At 36.6% G+C, this 18838-nt stretch overlaps 1 protein-coding gene and 1 pseudogene across 2 annotated transcripts in view; both read right to left on the reverse strand.

Annotated features, from left to right (window-relative positions):
• Nucleotides 1-18838, reverse strand: part of Fstl5 (follistatin like 5) — a 579517-nt gene that overhangs the window by 368205 nt on the left and 192474 nt on the right. For both annotated transcript variants that reach the window (XM_040752632.1, XM_040752631.1), the window contains exon 4: nt 1294-1542. In XM_040752632.1, the coding sequence (XP_040608566.1) occupies nt 1294-1542 (249 nt within the window). The remainder of the gene's footprint in view (nt 1-1293; nt 1543-18838) is intronic.
• LOC106021608 lies at nt 7172-10663 on the reverse strand (annotated as a pseudogene).

Below are 18838 nucleotides of genomic sequence, written 5' to 3' on the forward strand. Positions count from 1 at the left end.
TTAAAATGACAAAATACTATTCTTCTCTTTAAAAGTCTAATGTTATCCATTAAATATTGACAGCATTGATGGAATTGAAGGGACAAAGAAATGAATTTGAATCCACAACATTTCCCATTTAGTAAAGAAGGAGAATCTACTCTGGCAAAAATTTTTGTAAAATGTACATAGGTTGCAGTGCATGACGACACCATTCTTGCTCTTTTGATCAGTATCATGCTGCTTCCAGAAGACACAATGGCCACAGTGTACCACATAATATGCTATCTTAATAGTATCTGGTGATCATTTTTGTTCCCTTGAAATACACTTTATTGAAAAATTATATTGAAAATTAAAATATTTAAGTCATTATTTTTAATAAATTTGAAAATGAAGTATTGCAATGTATTTTAACCCCAATTCAAGAATTAAGTGTCCTGTAATTCTATAGTGTGGGCACAGTTGTGCAGTATTCTGATTAACTGAGATTCAAGAATTCACCAGACTTCAAGAATCAACTTGATCATTGACCTGTTAGAAGGATGGATGTTTATATACTTGATTATAGAATTTAAATAAGAGTCATAACATGTAAAAGAAAATATTTCCTCCAACTTAAATAACCAAGTAATAAGCTGGGGCATAAATAAATAAGTGATGTCAAAGCCTTTTGATGATTCAATCTATAGAAGTTCCTAAAGTAGCATATCTAATTACTGATTTAGAAGTGCTATTCACTAAACCATCATTTCAATTGTATGAGCACAAATAATATTTTAAAATGTGAAGCCATCATCGCCTCAGATTTGTTGATGGAGATTTTTTATGACTTTACTGTTATTGAAGTGAGTAATTAGAGGTCCCGTATAATTTGAGTTGTGTGTTGCAAACTGAAACTATTCTGTAGATCAAGAGGAAATGAGAAACTGTCACAGAAAAACTTGGCATTCCCCGTGCCTTCAACAGCATTTTAGGTGTTTGGCACTGGGGAGATTTTGCCTAAAGACAAAACTGGCTACCCTCTGTCCTTATAATAACTCCATGTTTGGGAAGACATATGGTGTAATGCTGAATGCTATATTAAATTGTGAGTCAGATTTTGGCCAGCTTTATTCTCATAAATGAATATCAGAATTCTATTCATGCAAATATCCATACCCTGCTACTTCTTGGTTGTGCTAAGCTTATTCTTTCCTTTTCCTATTTTAGACACTTACAGAGTTAAAACCATACTCTTACAGTCTTAACAGCACTAAGAAAGAACAGGGAAAATAGAGGACTATGACCCTGTAGGCTTCACCCCGCTCTTACCTTTAAAGAAGCAGTCCTCATTGTGAACGATGGTGATCTTTTGCTTTTTCAGGCAGGCAGCTCTGTGCACTTCACAGTGGTTTTCATAGAATTCCCCATCAGATCCACACACAGGTTTGTAGTGCTGTTTGCATATGTCCATGCAGGCACACTCTGCATGCCTTGTCTCTCTGCTGATAACACAGTGCCTCCCCAAGCCACAGTACTTATTTTCACATGATCCAAAAGGGCTGTCCTGAATTAGAAATCCTGGAAACACAAAGAGTTTATAGTTTGGTTCTCTTGTTGAAATAGCCAGTTCATTTCAAAGTATCAGCTGAACAATATGTTCAAAGACTGTTATAGAAATTCAGTGTATCACTACACAACAAAGGAATTTGTGATAAAACCCAACGAGTTTTATCACATTTAAAACATTGTCAGATTCTTCTCTGGTTCATCCCCTCTGGCTCTGTCCTCACTCTTTGCAGTCCTTTGAGATTTGAACTTATTATCATTACATATAATTTTAGACATTTTTGGAGATGTTACACAATGCATGTTGACTACTCTCACCATTCTCAGCTTTCCTCTGCTTATTCCCAGCCGCCTGATACATCTCCTTCTCATATTCATGTCTGTTATGATCATTTCATGAGTCACGGAGTTTATATAGATTTGTCTATATGACTGTAAGTTGGGAGTTATTCTTAGGATTCTGAATGAATCTACTTGATGCCATCATAACAATCACAAGAATAAATTTGTGAGCAGAGTTCAAACTGTGCCTTGACTATTACTAAAGAATTTTACATGCATGAATCTTTCTTTCTTAGCAATTAGTATTGACCCTTCAAAATGAACTATCATGGAACATACACACAGTTGAGAAAGGTTTAAATACTAGTTTTATATTATAAATTAATTTCATATGTTGCTTTGGTTTTCATCTTTTTCCAGTGATTCCAAGTCAAATTTAAATCACCTAACTTAAATTTACACAAAAGCATACCAATAGCAACAGCATAGTAACAAACAGTAACCTAACTTGGCACATTCAAAGACAAGACCCAAATTTTTGGGTATTCTACTTTAACAGGTAGCTGAGTTTCAGACAAGTGGAAACAGCCAAAGTTTCATCAGTCACAGGCTTCCAAATCATCACACCATGTCCAAACTGAATAGCAGCTCATCACACCATGCCCAAATATCATGGTTGCTTACTGGATGCCAATAAGCTAACTCCACTAGTTTGTTTCCATTGGGGCTAAAAACCTTTCTGATTACATTGCACTGGAATGCTAAGCCTTTGTCGGTTTTGAGTGATACAGAACTCATAAATCATCTAGTAATGTGGTATTTTTTTCTCTAGGCATAGCATGATCATTCCAGCATGTTTGACTAGAGACTACCTTGCTCTAACTGAGCAAAATAGTACAGAGAAATGATAGCTTAGCTCTTGGTAGTAGGATTGAGGGTGGCAGGATTCCAACCTCCTCTTCTACATGCAAGGGATGTTGGAAGATGCTAAGTTGTATGCTATAAAAAGTACAGGTCAGAGTGTAAAGACTGGAAAAGGAGCTGATATGAAATTACCCTGAAGGATGATCCTTGTTATGGTAGTGAGCCTCACAATGAGGTGAGAGAGACTATCATGATTGGACCTTGAGGTGACAGGGTGTGAGGACAGAGGGAGAGAGAGAGAGACAGAGAGGGAGTGAGAGAGAGAACAGTTCTCTCAGGCATGGAGCAGGCCATTATTAATGGAGCCATCATATATTATGACTGAAGTTGGGAAAGAACAGGTTCTTCAGTTCCCAAGAAGTTAAGAAAATGCTTTACTCTTATAGGCTTCATGGAGTGTCAGATGGTGTCTGCCAGAAGATTTAGTCTGGTCTAGTCAGACTAAATACATGTCAACGGACTAGGAAGACAAACTTGTCTTGTGTGGAATAGAGGGCTATTCTTGCTTTTTCCAGTGCATCCTAATCTTCACAGGAGAGGTCTGTGGGTTGTTTGCCAGACTATCCGGGCTAGGACAAGAGCTGATTTCAAAGAGAGAAAGAAGACAGCTGGAGAGTCTGCAATCTAATGTAGATAGAAAGTGGAAGAGTAAGAGAAACTGGATGTCACAAAGCAACATCAATGAGTCAACATCATCATCCTTGATGGCATGGGAGAATGCAGTGAAGCAATTGTTTAATACTTACTTATCATATTATAAGCAAATCCTCAACCATGCTTATAACCGGTGGGTCACCAAGTAGGACTTTGGCTAAGTTGTTACTGTGATCAGTCTTTGGTGCCTGATATTGTATAAATAGGCTTTTGGCCCTGTATCCCCAAGAAAAGGTAACTAAATAGCATCCATTTCTCAGACAAATATAGTTTATTTATCTTGCCTAAATTTTTCTCTTAACAAATGTAGTACATTGAAATGGGAAAATCTAAATTTATATCACATATCTCTATTGAATGTAGCAATAATAACAGTAATATCCTTATACTACTACTTAAGCATACTATCAATGTATTATTAGTTCCTAGATAGCTACCATTACAACACAGGTATTTATCTGACATTAACATATTTTTAAATAATTGGATACCTTTATTTTTATTTCTAAATATTAAAATTTATCAAGAAAGTGCTTATTTAAGTGATGTTTTGTTTTTAAAGAGTGATAATTTTACCTTTGAGTAAAAGTTAGGCCCCTCTTGGAAATATTGTAGTTTCCTTGGGCTGAGTTGTAATAATAGGCAGAGGCACTGCGTGGTACACCAATGTTGGTATCACAACAGGTGGCACTATCTGGTACACCAATATTGGTATATAACAGGTGGCAATATTCTGGTACACTAATACTAGTATGATAGAAGTTGGCTATCTGGCACACCAATGTTGGTGTGATAGGTGGCACTAGATGGTACATGAGGTTGGTATAATAACAGGTGGCTATCTGGTGCACTAATGTTAGTGGTAACAGATGGTTCTTTCTGATATACTGCAGTTGATTTGTTTCTCCAAGAGTCTCTCTTCCTAAGTAATTCCTTTTTCATCCTGTTGATTCAGAGATTTCAATTAAAATGCTGGCCACTTTGTTACATTAAGAGTATTTTACAAGTCTAGTTAGAAGTTGTTTGTTGTCTATTGCTGCTATCTTTTAAAAATGTAATTAATTTATATAATATCCAGATGAAGTTTATTTATGTGAGCAAAATGCAAGGGCATATCCTTTGTGACTAACTAATGTTAATTTAAGCTTTAGCTGATTTTAAATCAATTAAAACTGATCCACATGTCAAAGACTTTTCAAAGTAAAATCAGATAACACATTTAATTAATTTTCATTAAGAATTAACTTGTAGCTTGATAAAGCAGCATTTCTTTCTCCAACAGTGGATTATATATTTACATTGTTTGATAATTTTGTGCCTTTCTAGCATTACTTAATGTTCATATTACTGTAACATTAAAACCTAAATGTCACAGAGAGGCAGAGTTACATATTAAAGATATTTTTCTAGATTTTCAATCATATTTTGCTTCTTTTTAGCAGATTTCTGTATTTATTATCTACCTATTATTTATCTATATCTATATATAAATAAAAAGATATTATTAGATACATTGTTAACATTTGTGAATCTTTTGAAAATGAATGATTCATGTGTAGGTTGTGATATTACTTGTTCTGGGATGCAAACAAGTAACCGACAAATTCTTCAAATGCTTTACAAAGGGAATAATATAGTACTTTAGAGGAAAACATTTAGAGGCCTAGTGAGAGAAACAAAATAGATGGAGACACAGCACCAAGGTGGATGTCATAATACACCCAATTACAGCTGAGGTATTTAAACAGTGAACATTCAGAAAGCTGAAAATGATAGGACATGGTGAAAAGATGGAATTAAGATTTAAAATGATATTGGGGTAGGAGAGACACCATATTATGGACAACTGAATTAATTATTATGTAAAATATAAACATATCATTTAATTTGTGCCATTATTTCATATGTTGTCTCCTAACATGTGTTATGTTAAAGTGTAAGATGTATTTAATAGAAATTTCAATTTATTAACAATTTAATTTTAGAAAAGGGATCAAATCTTTGTTTTTAACTATATTTTTGTCTCACCCCAAAATTCTAGTATTAAAACAAGAGGTAACTAAAAATGAAAGTTATTCTCGCAATAATAAACCCTTTATTGGAACTTGTCTACTAAAGCATAAATCTAATTAATGTTAATATATGTAAAATATACTTGGCTGTCTCAAGAATGACTAAGATGTATAGTTCACCATCACTGAAAAATCACACAGTGATAATGTTCAACTTAAAAATGTGTACATAATCTAAAATATCCTCAACCATAGCACATATAAACTAACTTTGAATTATATATTTTAAATTGATCTTTTAATCTACGGATTTGGTGTTTGATTTTGTTTGACATGACTAAGTACAACTTTGATTTTCAAGTATAAAATTTTACTACCAATCTGCCCTAAGAAAGGTATTAGGCAGCTAAATAAATGCTCAGACATCATTTTTCATTAAATAACACTAAATTAGAATTCAGTATGTATTACTTCAATAAATAACAGAAAGAGAAATGGCAACAAATTCAATATTACCATGCAGTTGCTTAGAAGATTCAGTACACTATATGTGATTAAAGATGTAGTGATTATGATTAAAATTATCAGTAGGATATATGAATCAAATTGTTATAATAAATATCTTTCCCAACAAACTGTGCTAAAAAGCCTGTTGGAGTAGTGCTGGTAGTACAATCCAGTATTCTGGGAACTATAGAAACAAAAGTATATAGACATTAAGTTCTAGGCCAACATGGTCTACATAATAAATCCTATTTTAAAATAAAGACATAAGCAAGGTACATCAAGGAAGTGTTGGAACTAATGTGCTTCAAAATAACACTCCTAAAACTGTCAAGAAATCCGAACACGATTTTTTTCTCAGATGCCAAAAAGTTAAAAATTCTTTAAAAAATTGAAATGAACAAAACGATATACAAGAAATACACGAATTGGGGGAAGATCCAGAAGTTTCCATTTCCATAATTGCATATTTTGATTTAGAGTCACAAGCATCCATTTTGTGATAATTTTCCACCCACACATAGAAAATTGGGAAACCAAACCAAAATTTTATTTTACATATTGTAAAGTAACAAGTGGTTTCATTTGTCATAGATAATGTCAAACATTTTTTTTATTAAGAGTGATTCTATGCAACCATTGCTCCCTGTTCCTGGTCTCCTGAGCCCCCGACAACCTCTGTTCCCCATGTTTAGGGTACTCCAGAATGTCCTGTAGTTGACATTAAACACTATCCTCCTGAAACCCTGAGGATCACTTCTGGAAGTAGGGTGAGACTATAATGTTACATCAAGAACACAGGAGAACATTAATGAATGGCACCAACATAAACATAATGTTATCAAACTTCCTCCTTAGATGACAGGTGTGAGGGCAACTCCTACCCAAAGAACACTCCTCAGTCGTGGTGACATTTACAGAGATCCTGTGTGCAGAAAGATAGGAGTTACTGTCATCCTGCCCTGCACACATGAAGGGGTTGCAGATGAAAGTAGATGCTATCACTCCCTTAGGTTCCTGCTTCTTCCTGCTGTTAAATGGTGACACTCTGCTTCTCTCCTGTCTTAGGTAGCGTTTCATAGTATTTAAGGATGTCTAAAAATGGTGAAAGAGGGATGAGTGGTGGAGGTTTGAGGATAAAACATCACTGTGAGACGAATTCAATATACAACAACCAAGTAAGGTACAGTATTATAATCAAAGTGGCTGGAAACACTACATCAGACAATATGATATACAGCTAAGGGGGGAAATGACAGGAAAGTTCAGAAGCCACAGGCCCACGTCAAGGGCCTTTCAATACACTGCTGACTGGGATGGATCTGCTGCTTTAGCTCAGAGCCTTCTTTGACTGTGACAGAACAGGTGATAAGAGGCCTAGAGGTCACACAGGCACCAATACATGGTGAAGTTCTTGTCTTTCTACAGCAATGGGAGATGCAGAATGATCTCTAAGGGCTCAGCATATGATACCACCACAATGAACTCAGAGATACCTCCCTGAGGGTTTTGGTAGCCAAACTGACTCCTTTCTGAAGTGACATGTAGTTACACAACTGCTTAACAAGGTTGAGTAGCTTCTTGGTGAGGTGGGCATCTGCAAGGGGCCAGGCCTTTGGATTTACTCAACCATGGCTACATTGCACAGCCTCGATGTGACTCAAGACTGGTCCACCTTAACAGACTAAAGTGCTGCACAGAGATAATTTGTTTCTCTATTAATTTTACCTGTATCTTTTTTCTTTTGTTTTTATTTATTCTATTTGTCTTTTACATCTCATTCATTTCCCCAATCCCTTCACTTCACACCCGTCCTGCATCCCTGTTCCCATCCCCAACTAAAACAAAATTTAAGAGAAAAAAGGAACACATTAAAGGGGGCAATTAAAAATCTAACCATGGAAGCTGCAGTGTAACACAGTGAGTCACTAAGACTCTTCTTGGATAATCTGTTGTTTCCTTGTGCTGTGAAGATACTGCTTCTTTGGGTCTTTGGGTGAGGTCACTTTACCTGCTCCAGCAGATCATACATAGGGTAGCTATTGGGGTGGGTGAAGTCATAACCCTGGATCTGGGTCTGTCTGCCAGTTATGCCCTGTCCTCACCACCAGGGTGAGCTCTCCATCATTGCCCTGGCTAATTCACCTCTTGAAGCAATAAGTGAGCTGTGCAGCTAGCTCTCCTGCTTTCAGGTCCTCAGGGTAGCTTTCCCACATCTGTGCCATTAGGGCTAATCTATTGTGTTGCCAGGGACCACTCTCCTGAGTACTGCAGCTGGTGGGGGTTAGGGCAAGCCCTCTGGCTCTTATGATCCCAGGTATTTATCCATTTCTATAGAGTAGTTAACTCTATGTGTATTAATTTAAAATTCCCTGATCATGTAAACTGGTGAACATAATTGCATTCGGTTTTTTGTCTTTCTAACATCATCTTTGCCAAGGTTCCTACTCAAGAGTTTTACATAACCATAGAAATGCAATATTGTTTGATTGACAAATTGGAAAACATAAACATTTTATGAAGTGCAATGTGATGTTCCTTAAGGCCTTACAAAACAAGGGCAAGCAAAATGCTAAATCAATATACAGTAAGAAATGGCAAAGACCAGGGAAGAAATGAAATGTGAGATAAAAGAAAATGCAAACAATGAATGAAATAAATGGACCTTTGAACATGTATGATTAGGAGGATTCTGTTGGCACCTGCATGTCCACGCACATATCCATCTCCACATACATATACATATATATATATATACATAATTAGAATAAAAACATGTCTTTAAAAAATATGACTGGCAATCCTTTAGCCAAACTGAGCAAAAGATTTAGAAGACTCAAAGCAATAAAATTGAAGCTGAAAAAGAAGATACTTTACTGACACTAATGAGATTCAGAGGGTTATTATTATTATGGGATTGAAAACTTTCATTCTAACAAATTTGAAAATCTAGAAATCAAAAAGTAAATTAATTTCTAGACACATACATCCACCAAAGTTAAACAAGTGGATATATAAACAAAATTACACAGATATGTAACAAAGAATGAAATTGCAGCAGTGATTTAAAAGCAAAACTCTATTATAACAACAACAAAATCCCAGGCCCAGATGGACTTCAATCAAATACTACCAGATCTATAAAGAAGAAGACCAATGATCCTCAAATTATTCCACAGAATTGAATGAGGAAGATCACTGCTGCACTCTTTTTTACAAAACCCAACTGATCAAATACAACCTCTGTCCTCTAGTAATGACCGTATGTATTATATTGGAAATATAATACATTTATATTGTATTATAATATATTGTATTGTATATACATTGCTGACAACACTAGAAAACAGACAGAAGACAAAGGAAAAATTTAAAAGAATGTTCTGGAGGAAATTAAAGGCAAATATTTTTAATAAAAATATCCAAAGTAATGGGTATTCACAATTGTCAGTCATTCTTGATGTCTCTGTGAATGTCACACAGAGTGTCACGTTGACTACCTACTGACCTTCAGACTCCAACCACCAAAGCTGGTGAATTTCAGCCACGTCTATCACAAAGTCTTACTTTTCAAACAAATCCAGACACACCACAATATGCTAATTGCTGTTAAGCATTTGGACAAGACTTTTCAAATTATGTATCAAATCCAATCTCATTCCCAGTGTCTCCATAACATTAATAATTTTAACATTGGGAATTGTAAAACTTTAGAAAATAATGAAAAATTTTAGGCTCTATTTTTCTAAATATATGTATGCAGACACTACCACAAGTATATTTTTCTCTTGAGCTAACTTCTCTTTAATATGGAGTATTGAAGACATAAAGACAACTTTGCTCATTTCTAAAAATTCTTAACCCACTATATAGTAGTGATTTAAGAATATATATGTGGAGTTCTGGAGAGTATAATAACAAAACAGAGACAGCTTGTTATATAGATAATGGGAATTTGTTTAGTGGTTCTGTGAAAGCCGACTCTAAGCTTTTAAGTGAGTAAGCAGGAAGCATTATCTACTAGGAATCATCTTTGTACATGAATTTCCAGCTACTTTCCAATATAATACATATGGTCATTCCTAGAGGATAGAGTTTGTATTTGATCAGTCATCTGATTATTAGTTCCCCACCACTGCACAATCATGTTAGGAGTCTAGGGTGTATACACTCATAACAGTGATGGGAAATGTTTAATTCAGAAGGCAAAGAGCATCCTTTTCTCAGTTGCTTGTTCTTCCCAATCAAACAAAATGTTTCCTGGCGCAGCTTTAGCCTCTGTGTTAAGAGGACTTGGTAGGCAGAGGCAGGTGGATCTCTATGAGTTCGAGACCAGCCTGGTCTGCAAGAGCTAGATCCAGGACAGTCTCCAAGCCACAGGGAACCCCTGTCTCCAAAAAAACAAAAAATGAAACAAAAAAAGAATCACAGGCCTAATCTGAGGGATCTCTTGAACATGGTATTGGGCGTATACTAAAAAGCACTCATTTTTGTCATTCAGAGTTAAGTTTTCCATTGAAGACATTTACCAAACAATCTGAAACACCAACCTTTAATTTCTTTTTTTTTTTTTGGTTTTTTGAGACAGGCTTTCTCTGTGGCTTTGGAGGCTGTCCTGGAACTAGCTCTTGTAGACCAGGCTGGCCTCGAAGTCACAGAGATCCGCCTGCCTCTACCTCCCAAGTGCTGGGATTAAAGGCGTGCACCACCAACGCCCGGCTCCAACCTTTAATTTCTGTTGTTCCATCTTTCCTCATCCTCCTTCTTCTTTGATAAGCTCTTTCTATTCAGCCCATGATAGCCTTGAACTATAGTCATCTATTAGTTCTGCTTCCATCATAGCCTCCTTAGGACTGGATTTGAGGTCTGAACTATCTCTACAAAGTGTGTCCCTCTCTTAATCAAGAGATGGAAGCTTACATGAATTTGACAGCTGAGAAAACCGTTACCTGGACCATCAGGTCAAAATAAACATGCAAACAATTTGCAGTGAGATGAAACAGTGAGGACAACTGCTGTAGAAAAATAAAGAGTCCAGTCACTTACTAATGTACACTCATATAATGAGATCACAGGTAATTTCTTAAATAAAAAACAAAAGTCTTTTTAAAAAATTGAATGCTCTACTTAAATTTATTTTAAAATATATGATAACTAAATTATCCAATGGAAACACAGAATATAAAAGTAAGAAAATTGTACAGAAAACAAATAAGTCAACATAAAAGAAAATATAGAAAAGAGAAAATGTCAAGCAATAAGACCGTCAGTTCCTGAATTTCTAAAGCCAAATAATAGAAGGTCCAGATGGGCAGGGAAGAAAAACAGATGGTAAGAAATAATTAATAAATCATTAAATACTTCTCAGAACTAAAAAAATGGATTGCCAAATTTATAGACTTCACTTAGCACCCAGCATGAATGAATTATAGTATACACTTATCTTGACATATTTTGAAATGTAGAAATAATGAAATTTTAAACTGGAATTTTCTATAAGTTTGTGAAAAACAGTAAAATGTTCATTCAGATAAAACTGAGTTCAAAATTGATTTTGCATTTGATTTTGTAGCAGCAACAGAATCAGAAAGACAGACAGTACACAAGTTTGAATAGAAAAAGCACTAGCTCTGAAGTCATTGTTCTAGTCTCTCCATGGGTCTTACTGCTATGGCATGCAAGCCATTTTCTTTTTTCCATAGAGGAACTGCAGCTTTGACATTCCCCTGACATTTGGAGGAAGGAAATGATAAATACAAAATAAAACTCACAACCCTCTCTCTCCTCATACCTGTATATATTCTTAGTTTCTGACCTACAATGTCACCTCTTCTACCCTACACCACAAAATCCTAGGCATTAAGATCTAGGTGACCATCAACAGGTGAAGGAGTAAATTAAACACCTGTGTAACCAGTCAACAACATATTAAGAAGATCATTCGATTCAAGCAAGATAGATTCTTTTTGTAGTGCAATTTGGTTCAATATATCAATATAAAAAAGCATATAAATAAACCTAAGTACGGAAATCTCATGGTGAGCATGATAGATGCAGAAAATCTTTGATAACACCCCTCTTTAATCCTAAAGTAATTAGTATCAAAAGAAGCATTCTTCAAAGACTGTTTTTACTATACGCAGGAACATGGCATGAGGAACTGAAGCAGAAACCACCAAGGAAAGCTGCTTGCTGGCACACCCAGACTTGCTCAACTAATTTTCTTACACAGCCCATCCTAGCTGGCCAGGAATGGCACTGTCCACGGTGGATGGGGCCCTATTAAATCAATTAGTAATTAGGAAAATGACCCCACAAACATCCATGCTGTTTAATTTGATGGAAATATGTTCTCATCTGAGGTTTTCTGTCCTATATGTCAAAGTTTGTGTCAAATTGGCAAAATCTAAGCATCACAGAAATTAGCAATGAACAGAAATCTAGATATGACCAAGAAATTGTCCTATGTTTTAGACACAGTACAAGCAGAAGTGAACTTCAGTATAAAAATAACTCAATCCATTACAATCTCAGAAATAAAAACCAATACTGTATTATCTTTACCCAAGGCTTCTAAGTATTTCTGAGCCATCCAGTTTGCTTTGATTCAGCCACTTGTCTACTGAAACAGTAGGCATTCATCTCTGCACTTAAAACATTTGTAGTAGAAGAATGCTACTTGACTTTGAATGTCACTTAATAACAGCATCATCAAGAAAATTTAAAAATCAGTGTAATAAATTCATTAATGTGTTTAAGAAATTTGTAAAGCATGATACCAAATATAGTAATAAAATCCTATTGATAATCTTGTGATTAAATACGGTGACAGTACATAATTTAGCCATTGAAGGGGGAAATAACCATTAGAACTAGTGCATTATTGGTCATTATAATGAGAGTGGAGTGCTCTTACTAAAAAATAAATAAATAATAATAATAACAACCCTAACAGAGATATGCATGGTACCCTAGAGAAGGTCGAATGAGGCAAGATTTACCGAGCAGATTGGGAGTACAGGGTGGAGGAGGGTAGGGAGCCAGGAAAAAGAGAGGGGGAAAAGAGGAGAGGAGAGGAGGACATGGGGGAGCAGGAAGGTTGAGTTGGGGAAATAATAGAGTAGAACAAGATGAGCGATACCATAACAGAGGGAATCATTCTAGGTTTGAGGGGAGATCTGCCACTAGTGTAGATCTCCAGAGATCTACAAGGATGACACCAACTGCCAAACTAAGCAATAGTGGATAGACTACTTTAAATGCCCCTCCCTGATAATGATTTTGACAACTATCTTACATACCATTCTAGAACCTCCATCCAGTGACAGAGGCAGACACCCACTGAACTGAACTCCTGGAACCCAGTGACAGAGAGGGAAGAGTGATGAGATGAGCAAAGGGGTCAAGACTGGGCTGGTGAGACCCAGATAAACAGCTGACCTGAACAAGGGGGAGATCTTGGATCCCAGACTGATGGGTGAGAGGCCAGCATGTGACTGATCCAGAACCCCTGAATGTGGGTGTCAGTGAGGAGACCTAGGCAATCTATGGGGCTTTGGGTAGTAGACCAGTATTTATCCCTGACACACAAATGGACTTTGTGTGCCCATCCCACAATGAGGGATGTTCTCTCAATCTGGATACATGGGGAGGGCTCAGGCATGACAGACTCTAGAGATCCCTCATGGAGGGCCTTATCCTTCCTGGAGAATGGAGTGGGGATTGGGTGGGAGGCTGGCAGGCTGGTGGGGGAAGTGGGTATAGAGGGGACTGAGAGGGAGCTGGGAATGACATAGGAAGCAAGCTTGTTTCTAATTTATATATAATTAATAAAGTGTTTAAAAATAATAATAACAATACTAAAATAATAAAAATTTCATAAATAAAATTTTTAAATTAAAAAATTATAAAAATAAAAAAGAACTTGTATCTTAGTCTTTTCAGAGATACCTCATAGGGAAAGGCACATTTTGCAAAGGCTGAGAATCTGAGTTTTACCACTGAAATCCAAAAAGTGGAAGGAGAGAACCAACTTCTGGATGCTGTACTGTGATGTGCAGGCAAGCATATGCTGGCTTACACAGAGAGGGAGAGAGAGAGAGAGAGAGAGAGAGAGAGAGAGAGAGAGAGAGAGAGAGAGAGAGAGAGGGAGGGAGGGAGGGAGGGAGGGAGGGAGGGAGGGAGGGAGGGAGAGAAACAGAGACAGAGACAGAGACAGAGAAACAGATAGTAAATGAATAAATAATTAGGTAAATACCAAAACAAAACAATGAAAGATGTATCATTTTCCCTTTGAAATCAAGGAATTAGTAAAAACAGTCCTTTAAATTTTTAAATTAAAAATAGATCTCTCTACAATACATCTTGATCACAGTTTCCACATATTCCATCCCTCCTAGCTCACTCCACATATACTCTCTCCCCCAGATTCACTTCCCCTCCATTTCTTCTCCAGAAAAAAGAAAGCATCCAAAAGAGGACAGCCAAAGAGGACAAAACAAAATAAAATAAGGCAATGCAAAATCCCTACCGTCAAAGCTGGATAAGGCAGCCCAATAGGAGGTAAAATGTTTCAAGGGAAGACAACGGAGCTAGGGAAACACACTCCCACTGTTAGGAGTTGCACAAAAACACCAATCTAACAGTTAAAACATATATTCAGAGGTCCTGGAGTAGACGCACTCATGTCCTGCGCTTGTTTCAGTCTCTGTGACCCCATGTGAGCCCTGCTTAGTTGATTTTGTAGGCCATATTCTCTGGGTGTCCTCTATCCCTTCTGACTCCCACAATCATCCCTTTCTTAAAGGGAAAAATGATGAGTTTGGAATGAGCTAAGCATACATTGAATTATATAACCATTTGCTGCTGGCCCAGGGCAAGGTTCATTATCTCCACTAATACTAGACATACATTTTATAAATAATTTCAGATACTTATGAGCCTGAAATCCCTGAATATTGTCACATCCAAGGATTGTTTTAACTGCCTTTCTACATTTAACATAGTATTTATCATGGACAGTCAATATACACCCTTATAAAACACACTTTCAAAACACAGCTGCTTGCTTTCAGCATTAAAGAATTGTATGTTAACCTGAAATACAATGAATGGACTTGAAGGATGGTTCAGAAGTCAAGAGAATGTATTTCTTGCCAAGAAGCTAGTTCAGTTGCAAGCAATCACACTGAGTCCCATCTGGACCCATCTCTAACTCCAGATCACCTGTTTTCTCTAACCTCATGTGGACTCAAGTGCAGACCCACACCTAAACATATTTAAAAATATAAAATAAAGCTCTGAAGATAATAAGTCTAAATCATGAGCCAGGAAGAATTATTAGAATTGTTTGGAATCAGTTTCCAGGAGACAACACCTTCCTTCAGCTTTGACCCAGTTCCCAAAATTTTCTTCTCTCTGAAGGAGTTTCTTCAGGGAATTTTCATTTCTGAGGCCATTATTTCTATAATGCGGTAGTCTGATTAAAGGAAACAAGTGTCTTTGTGGAATACCAGCATTTCTTCCTGCTCAACTACACAGTTGTCATTTTTTCCCCGGTGGTATAACCGTTTCCTTTACTGTGAGGCAGACTGTTCTGCCTGATTCTGTCTTTCTATAACATTTTCCTCCACCCCATGAAGATTAAAAGCACCAAAATAACTAATTGTCCAAACCTTTGAATCACCTTGGACTCCAGGAACAGAAAGGGATTAAAACTATACCCACATAAAGATAAGCCTTCAGGCTTATACTACCCTGATGAGAACACATACCTGTGCGGGCTAAGTCACATCCTGAAACAGATGCAACAGGAGCTCCTGCCTGGATAGGATAATGATTAAGATAACAATCTATGTGACTTCATCCAGGACCCCAGCAGAGAACACACAGGACTGCATCTTGATCATCATTGTTAAATTATCCCGACCCCTTGTTACTTGCCTTAGTCTTTCATCTATTTTAATCTATAGTTCAAGTCAGTACTCAGAAGATTAAACTAAGGTTTGAACCCTCTTCCTCAGTGTTCCCATGCTGAAAGGCCTCTCATGACTTTTTATCATCACTCATACTTAGGCATGTTGTATTAGAATGGACAAATAATCCTAGCATTTGGGAATGCTCAAGGAAGCCAGAAGAGGGCATCAGAACTGGAACTGCACTTACAAAGAAGTTGCATTGTGGGTGTTGAGTCCAAACTGGATCTTCTACAGGATACGTGAAATATTTAAATTCAAAATATGTCAAAATGTAGGCTTAGGGAACATCACAGAAGAGAAGGCAGGAAGAATGTATGAGCCAGAGGTCCAGGAACTCTACTGCAAGTTTGCATCTCCTAGACATGATTGACAGGGAAGCTACATCCCCTGATACCTAAAAAATATGGCCACCTAAATAAGACCTAGACAGTAGCAACACCAATAAATATGCTAACATGGTATATAAAAATGTCACAAGGCCTCACCTTTAGGCAAAGGACTACAGGCAACTAATTCTCCATAGAAGAAAGAGAATTAATCTTTTCCAGGGATGAGCACACTAGTTATCTAACACCAAGTGGTCAGCCCTGATATCATACCATACTTATAACAAAAAAAAAAGACTCAGTAGATTACATTTGTATATTGATGTGTTTAAATCCACAAACGTTTAACAATGATAATCAAACAAAAAGTGTTAATTATATTTTGATTCACTTTGTAATTAAATTTTAATATTTTTTAAGTTAACAGAAATTCATATATCTTTCATAGTAAAATTAAAATGTAAAGTTTAATCAATCTTCAACTCTGCATCCAACCATCTTTCTTGCTTTTTTGTCCTCATAAGGTTTTATATTGCTGAAACCAAACACCATGACCAAAAAGCAAGTAAGGGATGACAGTGTTTATTGGGTTTATATGACCATATTGCTGCTCCTACTGAAAAAAAGTCAGGGCAGGAACTCAGGAGCCAGGAGCTGATGCAAAGTCCATGGGGATGTGCTCCTTACCTGGTTGCTCAGTCTGCCTTCTTACAGAACTCTGGGCCGCCAGCCCAGGTTTAGAACCACCCACTATGGACTGGATCCTCCCCCACTGATCACTAATTGAGAAAATGCCTTACAGCTGGGTCTCATGGAGGCATTTCCTCAGCTGAGGGGACTTTTCTCCAATTACTCTAGGTTGTGTCATGTTGACACACAAAACCCAGCAAGCACAAGCTCTTTGAATTCTCTGACTTACAGATTTTTAACAAAATTGAAAATTAGGTGTTTCTCTTCCCCTTCCCCTGTAATTCCAATAACTCAATTAAATATATGTTTGCTGTGTGTAGTTTGCATACTAATGATTAAAACTCTTTTTCTTACTATTATCTCATTCGCTGTTTAATTTTAGATATATTCTGCTCTTAAATGGTCATTGTCAGAAACTTCACTTTCTGGTGTATTATTGCTTCCACTGTAATTTTTTTTATATTATGGAATGTGTTTTTTTATTTGGATGAGGTTCTATGTCCTATATCTCTGATTAACACACTAAATCATTCTTCTAGTGCCTTGAATATATAGAATGATTTATGATGTCTATAATGTTCTTAACTATTGCTTCTATCATTTCTGTCACATAAAGATTTATTTTGAGTAATTGCTGCTTCTCATTTTTACTCAAACTTCCTGATTCTTTATATGACAGGTGAATTCAATATTTTCTTTCTTTCTGTTTTTTGTTTTGTAAGGCAAGGTCTCATACAGTCCAGGCTAACTTCAAGCTCATTGTATAGTCAATGCTGGCTTCTACCTGAGTCTGCCTCTATAATGCTGGTCTTAAATGTGTCTGCCTCTATACACAGCTCACGGCTGCTGAATATTGGTTGAATGGAAGCTGTTGTAAAACTGACCTAAGGTGCTTTGTACTTCTTTATTTTAATTTTTTCTACACAGTTTCCAAATAGAAATTAAGTTACTTAGAAACAATTTGATCCAGTTTGTACACTAAACTTTTAAGCTCCATCCATGTAGTCTAGAACTGTCACTAAGTCATTACTGTATTTAACCTATTTAAGTGATTTCTAGCAGTGCTTGCTTCCCAGGCTGTGAAACGTTTTCTCTGAGTGGCAGGAAAAGTATTATTCCATTTCCTCAGTGGGATCCAAGCACTATGCCAGTCAATCTCCCACTTGATGGCTGCCACCCCCACGCCACCCCACCACAGTGCATTCTCTTATTTCTGCTGTGGGACGCAGTGGAACGTGGATTAATGGCAGAGCAGATACAGTAAAGAAAACATTGAAACCCCTGAGGACTCAGATGAAGGCTGGAGTAAGAACTACTGCTGAGCCGTCTTTTCCCCTCTGCAGCTCTCTCCAAGTAATGTTTGCTTTGAACTCTCACTGCCTGAGCCTCCAAAGACTCTGTTCAAATTCAATTCAGAGAAACTGCTGTGCTATCCCTTTGTGATCGTCTACAAACTGTTTAATCCATTCCCTACAGAGCCATATATCTCACATGGGTGTTTGCCTTTTCTGAGGGTCACTGCCCCTTTCTGCCCAGATGTCTGCATCTTGTAAAAGCTTTTATATATTTGGCCTCTGTTTCTTAGCTGTTTCCTTAGGATCAGAAATCCTTCATCTAAGCTAGAAGCGCCAGTATTGTGAGAGATTGAAGTTTTATTATCATAAAATGGCCATGCGATAAACAGTAGCAAAACATATTATAATCAATAAAATATAACTTGATAAAAACTTACGCACCTGGCAGACTCCAAGATGCATAGTGTTAATTACAGGATTTTATTGTATGATTAGTATGATAACAAATCTGACAACTAATTAAAATCACTCTACAACTTGAATCATATATTGCCTCAGATAATTATAGTTTCCTTAGGCAAACTGTTCCAACATACAATGTGTATGTCTACATTTTCATGTTAAAGGATAGACTTCTTATATCA

Source organism: Mesocricetus auratus, unplaced genomic scaffold (assembly GCF_017639785.1).
Source record: "Mesocricetus auratus isolate SY011 unplaced genomic scaffold, BCM_Maur_2.0 Super-Scaffold_100009, whole genome shotgun sequence".
Lineage (NCBI taxonomy): Eukaryota > Metazoa > Chordata > Mammalia > Rodentia > Cricetidae > Mesocricetus > Mesocricetus auratus.